This window comes from Miniopterus schreibersii (assembly GCF_964146895.1).
Source record: "Miniopterus schreibersii genome assembly, chromosome: 3".
NCBI lineage: Eukaryota > Metazoa > Chordata > Mammalia > Chiroptera > Miniopteridae > Miniopterus > Miniopterus schreibersii.
Genome location: NC_138103.1, coordinates 12,029,800 through 12,042,268, shown reverse-complemented (window position 1 = coordinate 12,042,268; position 12,469 = coordinate 12,029,800). Strand labels below are relative to the sequence as shown.

General features: G+C 49.2%; 1 protein-coding gene across 5 annotated transcripts in view; it reads left to right on the top strand.

The window, feature by feature from the left end:
- The window catches only part of CREBBP (CREB binding lysine acetyltransferase), a 133,551-nt gene extending 129,354 nt beyond the window's left edge, over window positions 1-4,197 (top strand). For all 5 annotated transcript variants that reach the window (XM_081133701.1, XM_081133697.1, XM_081133700.1 and 2 more), the window contains one exon: window positions 970-4,197. In XM_081133701.1, the coding sequence (XP_080989827.1) occupies window positions 970-3,114 (2,145 nt within the window). In that variant the 3' untranslated portion in view covers window positions 3,115-4,197. The remainder of the gene's footprint in view (window positions 1-969) is intronic.
- Window positions 4,198-12,469: the final 8,272 nt, after the last annotated feature.

Sequence of the window (12,469 nt, the reverse complement as noted above, 5' to 3'; positions counted from 1 at the left end):
CGGCCACACCACACTGGCTTCCCCCAGCAGAGGTGTTGGCCCCTGTGTGAAGGGGCGCGTTCTGTCTCTTACGCAGATGGGTCCCTCACATGGGGTGAGTCAGGCTATTTGGGGCCCTCCATCTCCCCCCCTGCAGACAGTCATAGACTCCCTCCCAGTCCTCGCCTTGCCTGCCAGTGTTGGCCTCCAGGATGGTCCCCACAGTCATGGGCCCTGCAGAAGTGGCTCTGTGATCTCTTGGGGGAAGAGTAGAGCCTTTGTAATGCCCTCATCTTTATTTCCTGCTTTTTCCAACCTCCTTTTGTTCTCCCTCTCATTTACTACTACTGGGATTTTCATGACTTTTCCATTAAAAGGTTCTCAGTCCTGGCCATAGGCTCTATTCTCTGCTCTAGCACCTGTTGTCTCAGTCTCCAGATGTAGGCGGCTTTTAGAAATCTGGGGAGAGGAGCACAGGGCCTTCCTCTTGGTGAAGGCCTCTTAACCCCAACGCCCTGCTGGACTGCTCTGCAGAGCTATGGGGATGCACTGAGGGCACCCAGTCTTTAGGAACTCAAGTCTGGTATTTCAGATGCTCATGTGGCGGGCACTTGGGAGGAAGTGGGCACAGTGTCAGTCATTCCTTCACTGTCAGGCTTTCCAGGCCAGGTGTAGGGGCAGGATGGCTGGGTGTGATTCCTGGGGTGCAGAGGAAGGAAGGAAAGGGAGACCAGTGTCCACTGATATGTGTGAAAGCCTTGGGTGGACATCAAGCCACACGCCGAATGCGTGGGTGAGCCTGTGCACCTGCTCACATAGTGTGAGACAGCAGGTTGGGAAGTGCCAGTGGCAAGCAGATGGATCACGTGGTCTGGAGCCTTCTGGGCTGTGGGGGAGTTCCCAGAAGTGAAGGTTCCAGGGGACAGCTGGGATGTCTGTTAATGCTGTGCCACATGCTGATGCTGGCCTGTCACCTTTCCTTGTCTGCAGGACTACGACCTTTGCATCAACTGCTACAACACAAAGAGCCACACCCACAAGATGGTGAAGTGGGGGCTGGGCCTGGACGACGAAGGCGGCAGCCAGGGTGAGCCACAGTCCAAGAGCCCTCAGGAGTCACGGCGCCTGAGCATCCAGCGCTGCATCCAGTCCCTGGTGCACGCCTGCCAGTGCCGCAACGCCAACTGCTCGCTGCCGTCCTGCCAGAAGATGAAGCGGGTTGTGCAGCACACCAAGGGCTGCAAGCGCAAGACCAATGGAGGCTGCCCAGTGTGCAAGCAGCTCATCGCCCTTTGCTGCTACCATGCCAAACACTGCCAAGAAAACAAATGCCCCGTGCCCTTCTGCCTCAACATCAAACACAAGCTTCGCCAGCAACAGATCCAGCACCGCCTGCAGCAAGCGCAGCTCATGCGTCGACGGATGGCCACCATGAACACCCGCAACGTGCCTCAGCAGAGTCTGCCTTCCCCTACCTCAGCACCACCTGGGACCCCCACACAGCAGCCCAGCACACCCCAGACACCACAGCCCCCAACCCAGCCCCAGCCCTCGCCTGTGAGCATGTCACCAGCCAGCTTCTCCAGTGTGGCCCGAACTCAGCCCCCCACCACAGTGTCCACTGGGAAGCCCACCAACCAGGTGCCAGCCCCACCTCCCCCAGCCCAGCCCCCACCCGCAGCTGTGGAGGCAGCCCGGCAGATTGAACGTGAGGCCCAGCAGCAGCAGCACCTGTACCGGGTGAACATCAACAATGGCATGCCCCCGGGGCGCACAGGCATGGTGACCCCTGTGAGCCAGATGGCTCCCGTGGGCCTGAATGTGCCCCGACCCAACCAGGTCAGTGGGCCTGTCATGCCCAACCTTCCCCCCGGGCAATGGCAGCAGGCACCCATTCCCCAGCAACAGCCGATGCCGGGCATGCCCAGGCCCGTGATGTCTATGCAGGCCCAGCCAACTGTGGCCGGACCACGGATGCCCAATGTGCAGCCGCCTCGGAGCATCTCACCTGGCGCCCTACAGGACCTGCTGCGAACCCTGAAGTCTCCCAGCTCCCCACAGCAGCAGCAGCAGGTGCTCAACATCCTCAAGTCAAACCCTCAGCTGATGGCAGCTTTCATCAAACAGCGCACGGCCAAGTATGTGGCCAGTCAGCCCGGCCTGCAGCCCCAGCCCAGCCTCCAGGCCCAGCCTGGCCTGCAGCCCCAACCTGGCCTTCACCAGCAGCCCAGCCTGCAGAATCTGAATGCCATGCAAGCCAGTGGGCCACGGCCTGGTGTCCCTCCACAGCAGCAAGCAATGGGAGGCCTGAACCCCCAGGGCCAGGCCCTGAACATCATGAACCCAGGGCACAACCCCAACATGGCAAGTATGAACCCGCAGTACAGAGAGATGCTGCGAAGGCAGCTGCTGCAGCAGCAGCAGCAGCAGCAGCAACAGCAACAGCAACAACAGCAGGGCAGTGCTGGCATGGCCGCAGGCATGGCAGGACACGGCCAGTTCCAGCAGCCTCAAGGACCTGGAGGCTATCCCCCGGCCATGCAGCAGCAGCGGATGCAGCAGCACCTGCCCATGCAGGGCAACTCCATGGGCCAGATGGCAGCTCAGATGGGACAGCTCGGCCAGATGGGGCAGCCCGGGCTGGGTGCAGACAACACCCCCAACATCCAGCAAGCTCTACAGCAGCGGATTCTGCAGCAGCAGCAGATGAAGCAGCAGATTGGGTCCCCAGGCCAGCCAAACCCCATGAGCCCCCAGCAGCACATGCTCTCAGGACAGCCACAGGCCTCGCACCTCCCTGGCCAGCAGATGGCCACATCCCTTAGTAGCCAGGTGCGATCTCCTGCCCCTGTCCAGTCTCCACGGCCCCAGTCCCAGCCTCCACATTCCAGCCCATCACCACGGATACAGCCCCAGCCTTCACCACACCACGTCTCACCCCAGACTGGTTCTCCCCACCCAGGACTCGCAGTCACCATGGCCAGCTCCATAGATCAGGGACACTTGGGGAACCCCGAACAGAGTGCAATGCTACCACAGCTGAATACCCCCAACAGGAGTGCTTTGTCCAGTGAGCTGTCCCTGGTCGGCGACACCACAGGAGACACCCTAGAAAAGTTTGTGGAGGGTTTGTAGCATTGTGAGAGCATCACTTTTTTTTTCCTTTCATGTTCTTGGACCTTTTGTACTGAAATCCAAGCATCTAGGCTCTTTTTATTCCTAGATGGAACTGCTACTTCCAAGCCACGGAAGGGTAGATTGCTGTTTAAAGAAACAATACAAAGAATATATTTTTTTGTTAAAAACCAGTTGATTTAAATATCTGGTCTCTCTTTCTCTCTCTCTCTCTCTCTCTCTCTCTCTCTCTCTCTCTTTTTGTTTTTATTTTTGTTTTTGTTTTTTTGTTTTGGGGGGAGGGGGGTTTGTTTGGATTTTTTTGTCGTCATTGCTGGTGACTCATGCCTTTTTTTAACGGGAAAAACAAGTTCATTATATCCATATTTTTTATTTGTATTTTCAAGACTTTAAACATTTATGTTTAAAAGTGAGAAGAAAAATAATATTCAGAAACTGATTCCTGAAATAATGCAAGCTTATAATGTATCCTGACAACTTTCTGACGTTGCGGGAAGATTTTTTCTATTGTGAACTCTGTGGGCGTTCTCCAAGTATTACCCCCTGGACGATAGGAATTGGCTCCTGCGTGCACACACGTACACACCCACACACATCTATCTATACATACTGGCTTAAGCCAAACTCTTGTCTTGCAGATGTAGAAATTGTTGCTTTGTTTCTCTGATAAAACTGGTTTTAGACAAAAAATAGGGATGATCGCTCTCTTAGACCATGCTAATGTTAATAGAGAAGAGCATTCTTTCTTCTATGTGAAACTTGAAATGAGGAAAAGCAATTCTAGTGTAAATCATGCAAGCGCTATAATTACTATAAATAAGAAAATTCAAGAAGATTCAATCACTGTATAGGATGGTAAAGTACCAACTCATTTCTTATATCATATTGTTAAATAAACTGTGTGCAACAGACAAAAAGGGTGGTCCTTCTTGAATTCATGTATATGGTATTAACACTTAGTGTTCGGGGTTTTTGTTAATGAAAATGCTGTTTTCAACATTGTATTTGGACTATGCATGTGTTTTTTTCCCTATTGTATATAAAGTACTGCTTAAAATTGATATAAATTACTGAAGTTTTTAACATGTATTCTGTTCTTTAAGATCCCTGTAAGAATGTTAAGGTTTTTATTTATTTATATATATTTTTGGAGTCTGTTCTTTGTAAGACATGGTTCTGGTTGTTTGCCCATAGAAGAGAGGCGGGGGTCTAGGTCCTGGAGTCATACATATGGCGACAGGGCTCAGCTGAGATCTGGAAGGTTCTCTTTCCAGTGACTGAGACGATCAGCTCAGTGATGGCTGTACACATTCAATGCTTACAGGGGAACTTCACCCACAGAGTTAGGGACACAAATGGGTCAGAAAAAGTACTTTCCCTCCTATCCACTGCCCCAGTCTCAGCCACCGCCCCCGCAGCAACCCCAGGAAGGGTTCCTGCATTTGTTTTCAGTCCTCCCTTCCCCCCTTCCTGTATACTGATCCAGATCCCAGAATTGATGCAGAGGGTGCTCCAGGGGACTAGAGGCGGATTCTGGCCTCCCCGTGAAATTCTTTGTTCAGTAGGAGAGGATGCTGCCATGACTGGGCTGGACAGACAGAGCGTTGGCCCTTCATTTCCCACCTCTAGAAACTGAGGTGCTGCCCTGGAGGCTACTGAGGGGCAATGACTGGAGCCCTAGCCACTAGCCCTGCTGTGGTGAGAAGAGGCCTCCAGCTTCCAGGGACACTTGCACTCAGGCACTAGGTCCCACCCCTCCCCTCTGCGTCCAGTTTCAGGTGACCTTACTGAGAGGGTGACACTTGAGTTCCTGAATGCTGTAAAAATCACATCTGAGGGGACTACCACCACTGGAGGAGTTGAAGCTAGTCCTCTAGACTGTGCCCCTTTCCAGAGCACTGGTTAGCTGAATTGTCTCTTTTACCCCTTGTCCCCCAACCAGAGTGGTCTAGATCAGGAGTTGTGTTAAATTTTGAAATCATGGCCTAAATTGCTTCCCTTTTGGCCTTGTATTTACAGAAATGTTTTCAAAATTCTTGATTTGGGAATCTAAATTTGAGGAAACTTTCTAAGAAATTTGTTTTAGCACAGAGCTTACTTAGAATCTTGGGTTTTACTTAGAATCTTGTAGATTAATTAAGCCAAGAAAGAATAAGACCATCTAGCACCACCAACCAACCCCCATCTTCACCCTTTCCAAATGAGAAATCAAGGACATGGCTCTCCAGGGGGCCATCCCTGCTCAACTTGCCCACTTCTCACACCCATGATCCTCTTTCACCCCCAATTGGAAAACTGACCCCATGTTCAGACAAGGGGTAAGCCATTTGGAGCCCTAGAGGAGCAGCTCCAGGCCCAAACTCTGGATGTGCGGCCGTTTACCAGTAGGAGGCATCTTTTTCAGGTGATACTGGAATCCAAAACTGTACCAACCTCATCTTGGAGCCCATAGCCCTGCAATCCAGATGCCAAAGGATGCGGCTGAGGGTGTGGTCTCTGGGTGCCCATCCTGCACTTGACGTATGGGAATATCTGTAAGAGCTGGAAAGCCTGGATGCTGTGTCTCAATGCTGTATACTTAGGAGGAGAAGAAAAAAGTCCTATATTTGTGATCAAAAAGAGGAAACTTGAAATGTGCTGGTGTTTATAATAAAAGCTGGTAAAACTGCTTGGATTCAGAGATGGTTCCAGTTGGCTAATGACCCTTAGAATTAGTTTAGCAGCTAGTCAGGATAAGACTGAAAGGGCTTGGTTGAGTTTGTCTAGTGTGTGTGTTTATGATTTTGAGTATTAAGCATGTTAAAAGCAGGAATTGAATGCAACCTCTGGAAAGGCTCCTATTTGTAAGATCTCAAGCTGAAGACACATAACTTTCTCCTTTTAATTGCTGTAAAATGAAACCAACGATTTTATTTAGGCCTAAAAGAGCTTTGAGTCCTAAAAGTAGCCCATGGGGAAATGGGCTACTCTGAAAAAGGAAAGTACTTTAAAGGAACTGAGTTCTAGGAGGTAGCCATTGTGCCGACAGGAAGTTCTTCACCGAAGAACAGTGCTGGGAGTAAACACTGCACCCTTGTCATTTTAGCAGGTGGATGTGCAGGAGCATGTAGGAATGGCAACAAAGCCCACATGGAATCATAAAGCAATATTGTACCTTCCCAGGATGTCCCACATTCATTCCACTGCTTGACTCAGGTACACTCTTTGTGCAAAATCAAGCGTAGAGGAGATTCAGTTACACCAAATTGGAGTGACTGTAGCACCCAGGCTAACAGGCTAGACTGAGGCACTTTAGATGGGTAGATGATGAAGGCAAATGGTGCTTTCAATGTGCTCACACCTTTCTAGAGAGAATTTACTAGGATCTATTGACCATGATATCACTGAAATTACTTCACTAAACTGAAAAATTCAAAGGGTGCTAACAGCTTAGAACTCCTTGGTCAAGGAAATGGTACAGATATGTTTGAAGGGATTCAGAGGAGACTGGAGTAAAGAGATCTAGGCCTGATCCCTTACTGGAGTAAGGGAAGCCTGGGCCTGAGGCTTCTGTGAGCCTGAGAGATTGAGAATCAGTACTGACAGTGGTAATCGGGTGCTAGGCCTTAAGTGAGCTCCCTAAACTGCTTTCTTGTCTGAATAGAAGATAATTATACTGGGTAACAAGTGCTGTTTAAATGCATTATCAACTCCTTTGCCCTGGCCATGAGGTAGGAGAATGGAGCAGCGAGGGCAGGAATGAGCCAAGCCATGTTCCTGTGCTCAAAAGGAGCTTCCCCCCCAGCCTTGAAAACTGCCCTACATGCCTGCATCCTACTTATTCCACAGATTCACCTCGAACCCACTTTGGGGGTACCTTGGCAAAGTGAGAACATTACATCATAACCCCTCAAAAATCACAGTAAATGGTAACTAAGTCCTTAAAAAGGACTGTGGGACTCAGTCTGCCTGTGTCTAGCGCCCACTGGTTTATTTTGGCATCACAGAAAAAGGAATGTTGACAGGGTTGGTCAGCCGTGGTGTCCACAGCTTTCAACTCCCAGTGTAAATGACTTTAAACTCACCTCCCAACACCTGGAGAGGGCTAAGTGAGGCCAGCAACAAGGAAGCCTCTTACAAACTTATTTTAACAATAATTACTGTATATAGGCATATCAATGAAGTTGAAAAGAAAGGATCCTCAAGGGAGGCAGTGATGTTTACAAAATGTTTCAAGAGGGTCCTTCAGGAAAATGTCCAGAGAGGAGGATGTTGGGAAGAACGGTAAGTGAGGTGCCCAGCCTCCTATACCTGGGCATGTTCCCCTCTTCTGCCAGAACAAGCAAGGCTGCCAGGCTCCCTGTTCCAGGACCCTTCCTTGTCCTCTCTGACCCCACCCAGCACCCCTCACATTTGGGCACAGGTTGGGGGCCACAGAAGAGGGAAGGTGGTTTCATGTGCTGCCACAAGGGGAGTGGCAGGAGGCCTACGGACGAAGGGAGAGTCTTGGGGACCAGAGGCTGCCACCATGGCGGTGCTCGCATAGCTAGGAGATGTAGAGAAAGGGGCAGTGAACAGAAGTAGGCTGGGGGGCCTACAGGAGGCATTCAGAGTCAACAGGTTCAGCAGCCAGAACTGGTGTCACCAGTGAGAGGAAGAGCTCCGCAGGCAGAAACATGGAGAACACTCTGGGTTTTGAGGGAGGCCAATCCTCACTTGTTCCCCATCCTCTTAAGCAAGCAAGCTTTCTCGAAGCACTGAGTTTGTTCACTCAGCAAGCATGTGCTGAGCAGATTCTAGGCTCTGAGAGACAACTCTTGGAGAACTCCGTAGAGACAGACAACTACTGGAGGAAGGTGCTGGATGGTGTTAGGGCTCAAAGCCAGGGCACACAGAACTCAGTTTGTGCTGGAAATAAGATGTCTCTTAGGGCCAGTAATTGCACAGTGCTCCATAGTTTAGGAAGCACACACATTCTTCACCTTAGCACTGCCATGTGTTCCCTAGGACAGTGCTGCTCAGGCTCTAATATGTCTGGGATCTTGCTAAAATCCTGATTCAGTAGGTATGGGGAGTGGGGAGGCTAAGTTTCCAAGTCTAAAATGCTCCCAGCTGAAGCTGCTGCTGTGGCTCTGTCTGCACTTGGAGGAGTAAGGCTTATAGGGTATCATGAAAAAAAAAAAAAATCTTGACTTTGTTTTTGTTTCGTGTTTTTCTCTCTTTTTTGAGTATGGGTAATTGTAGGGATTAAAAAATTTCTTGACTTTGAAACTGCCTCTTATTCTCAATGTTCACGATAAACGTGGGTTTAGGGAGAGGGGGTTTGGTCAAGTGGTTCTTCGGCCTCCTTCACAGCATCTGTTCTGAGCTGGAACCTCCTGCCCCTTTGTCTTTATGGGCCTCCGGCCTTCCCCAAATCCCTGAATAAGAATGTGGCAGGAGCACGGGCTACCTGAGGTCCTCTGGCCGGGACAGGAGTCAGGCAGGACCCAGGCTACAAACAGCCCCACAGGGCTTAAAACCCTGAGTTACCTGGAAAGTGTGTCTTATGTTTTGTTTGCCCCAGGACAGAGGTGCAGGGAGCTGTCCTGACTGTGAAGTGCAATGCGGATTGTGAGGAAAAGAGAGTCACGTCTTGCTTGCTTGTCCAAAGAAACTGGAGGGGACCCTCACCCTGGCCAGTCCCATCCTTCCTGTTTCCTGAACTGCAGGCACAGCACCCACCACTCAGAAGAGACCTGGCTGATGCCAATGGACCATGGCACACACTGCTCCATGCTGGGGGGGACATTGGCACCTTCAGGGAAAACATCAACAGTCTGCATTTCCACTCTGTCCTCTGATACTCCCCTGGACCGGAGAATCCTAACTGAGGGAACCATCTTCACACCCGAGGAGACAGTCTTGGCAAGGGGAGCTCTGTGAACACCACTCACCTGCTGGGGCCTGATGCAAGGCCCTGCTCAGGATGCCACCTGGGTAGGGCCTCTGGCTGGAGGTCCATGGCACCCAGGCAAAGGGTCAGTTCTTGAAGGAGGCAGGGCCTCACCAGCACAGACATTGAGAGAGGAGCACTGAAGCCACCAGGAAGCCATGCTGAGCAAGGAAAGGAGCTGGCAAGCCAGACCTTCCCCAGGCCTTCCCAGACAGCCTCTCTGATCCCTCCAAGTGTCGGAGTAAGAATGGTGGCTGTAGGAATCACAGGGCCATCAGCTTGGACCAAACACCCACATACACATGCATGCAAGCGCACACGGGACGGAGTTGCCTTTTCTTCCTGTAGAGTCTCTAAATGAATTCTCACTTGTCTTCTCATAAGTAATAGATGAGATTTGGTGGACATTTTTTCTTTTAAATATATTTTTGTTGATTTCAGAGAGAGTCAAGGAGAGGAAGCACGAGAGAGAAACATCAATGATAAAAGAAAGTCATTGATCAGCTGCCTCCTGCACACCCCCTGCCAGGGATCAAGCCCGAAGCCCGGGCATGTGCCCTGGCTGGGAATTGAACTGGGATCTCCTAGACCATAGGTTGATGCTCAACTGCTGAGCCATGCTGGCTGGGTGACATTTTTTCTTTCAATGTTTCTTCTACAAGCTGCGGAAAAATTGTGGTCTCAGCTCTTTGCCAGGACAGAAGGCATCTTTCAAAACATGGCATCAAGGCCAGTTCCCTGAGTGGTATCCCCCAGCAGACACTTCCAGGAATAAAGGCAAGGAAGAGGTTGCTGCCTCCTCCACCCTGCCTTTCCCAGAGCCAGAGTTGCTCAAAAAAGGCCCCACCAGTGATATTTCATGGTTGTCTGACCTCAGCTCTGTCTTCCATTTATCGTGCTGGACAGGGAGGCTGGGAGCCCACCAGGATAGCCCCTCCTGCCTCCCCTGCAGGGAGCACAGACATTGTTCACAGTGGAAGGGCCCCAAGAGGAGAAGGGGGTGCCAAGGGTCACCTGGCTAGTGGGTGGCCAAGGTAGCCCCTAGAGGGGCCTGGACAGACTGCCATTGTTGTAGACGATAAAAAGGGAGAAAAGCCTCAGGCCCATTCACTCCTGAACATGTGGGGTCTGTGCAACCAACATGTGACACTCCTAGTGTCCTTGATGGTAGAATTAAAAGTGGCCACTAGCAAAGCAGAATGAGCAGTTTGGAGTCATCTGGTGAAATTAGAATTGTTCTAATAAGTTCCAGGCCAGGTCCTGCTAAGTGGCTGCACCTGCCTCCACGAAGGGCCAAAGGTCTTTTGGGCTTTTGACCCAATCTCTCTGTTGGCAAGTGTGCAAGTGGGGGTCAGGGCTTGGGTTCCCACCGGATGTAGCTATGCTTCTGTGGGAGATCTCTGGAGTTGGCAGGGGACTGACATTCATCTAACACGGGTAGGGAACGTCCAGCCCTCAGGCTGTATATGGCCCAACCAAATCATTTGATCTGGCCCTACCAAGGCAACTGCAGGCAGGACTCAAAATTCAGTAAGTCTAGGATCTTTTTTCATAGCTAATTTTTAAGTTGATAATTTTGAATGGCCTGTGAATGATGTTATAAATATCCAAGTGGCCCTTGGCAGAAGAAAGGTTCCCCACCCCTGATCTAACATAATGAGATACAGTCAAACCTTGGTTCTGGAAGTCTCCCATCTCAAACAGTTCTGTTCTTGACCAAGTTGTTCATGGAAAATATCAGTCTTTGAACAAAACCCTCTCATGCTGATTCATCAGCATGTCAAAAAGCATCTCTCAGGCCACAAAGGAGAGAATTCTAGTCAGTTTACTGCTAAATCTCAAGTTGTTAACATCTCAGGAAATTGTGCTGTGAATATTTTTGTGGGGTTTTTTTTTGTTTGTTTGTCTTTTGTTGCTGGCAAAATGGATGATTAGCACAATTTTAAAACATAAAGAGGTCATCAAGAGTACTAATGTTGCCCTAGCCTGTTTGTCTCAGTGGTTAGAGCAGTGGCCCTCGGATTGAAGGGTCAAGGGTTCAATTCTGGTCAAGGACATGTATCTCAGTTGCCTCCCTTGACCAATGGATGTGTCTCTCTCACATCAATGTTTCTCTCTGTGTCTCTTCTCCCTTCCACTCTCTCTAAAAAAATCAATGGAAAAAATATCCTCAGGTGAGGATTAATAAATAAATAAAAAGAGTGCTAATGTTGTTAAGGGTGTGAAAGAAACAATGATCACAGGCAATTGAAGCGGTAGAAAAACTTGTTCATTTGGATAAACGAAAAGTAGTTAGCTGGTGACAGCAGTTCTGCAGTTCTGCGGCAGTGACATGTAAAACAAAGATGCTGCATGCTGACTTCCTAAAAGACACCTCTGGAACCAGTGCTGGAAGTGATTCGTTTAAAGCTAGTAGAGGGTGGTTCAATAAATTTAAGAAGTGCTTGTTTACAAATTAAACAGTATATTAGCCAAAAGAAATAATCTATATTTGGATACTTAAATTAGAATATCCAAGTTTTTTAGACCCAAAGAAAAAAGTAGGGATGAGGCCAAACATAGTCCTGATTGAATTTCAGTAATTCCAGCGATATGTCTCTTCTCGTTGATTTTCAGTTTTACAGAATGCTCCTTGCTAGTCTGAAGGGGAAAGGATGCTGTTGATACTAAAGGTGCTTTTGTTTTGCACATGTTAGAAAATACAAGCAATCTTCTGATGAGCAAAAAAACAAACAGTACATTAGACATGTACTGTAAGAAAGGTTAAAACAGGAAATCATTTGGGGGTCTAGAATGGATTAATTCAATTTACATTATTTCTAATAGGGGAAAAATGATTCAGTTTTTGAACAAACCACTTGAACAGCCTTCTGGAACGAATTAAGTTCGAGAACCGAAGTTACACTATAGTTAAGCGAATCAGACAAATACTAGGTTTCTGAGCTCCAACCCATGCTGAATTGGCGTCGAAGTCCTGCAGAGGATGAAAAGGACTTTAAGGAATGTGTAAAACCCTGCAGGTGCCACCTGGCCATTAGTTGCTTCTCTGGATCTGAAGGTTTTGATGCCTCAGAAATCTAGGGAAAGTTACTACCTCTGAAGCTGCAGCCAAAGGCCTCCAAGCGGCAGCTGCCCTTCTTCCAGACCAGGTCTGTACAGGTGTGCATCTCCTGGGGGAAAGCCTTGTTCCTGAGGCCTGAGCACTAAGACAGTTATAGAACAGCTTTCAGATAACACCTAGTATCTGCAGGACTGTCTGGGAGTTTCTCTCCTTAACATGCCTACTTTTTAGCTTCAAAAAGTAACCTGCCTTGTAAGAGGATCCATGAAATTGGGGGGGGGGGCAGGGAATCACATCATTCCTGGGACCTTTCCAGGCCAAGAAGTATTCTTCAGCTACGAGTCTTTCCTCTTCTAGGAAAACACAGGACATTGCCTCCT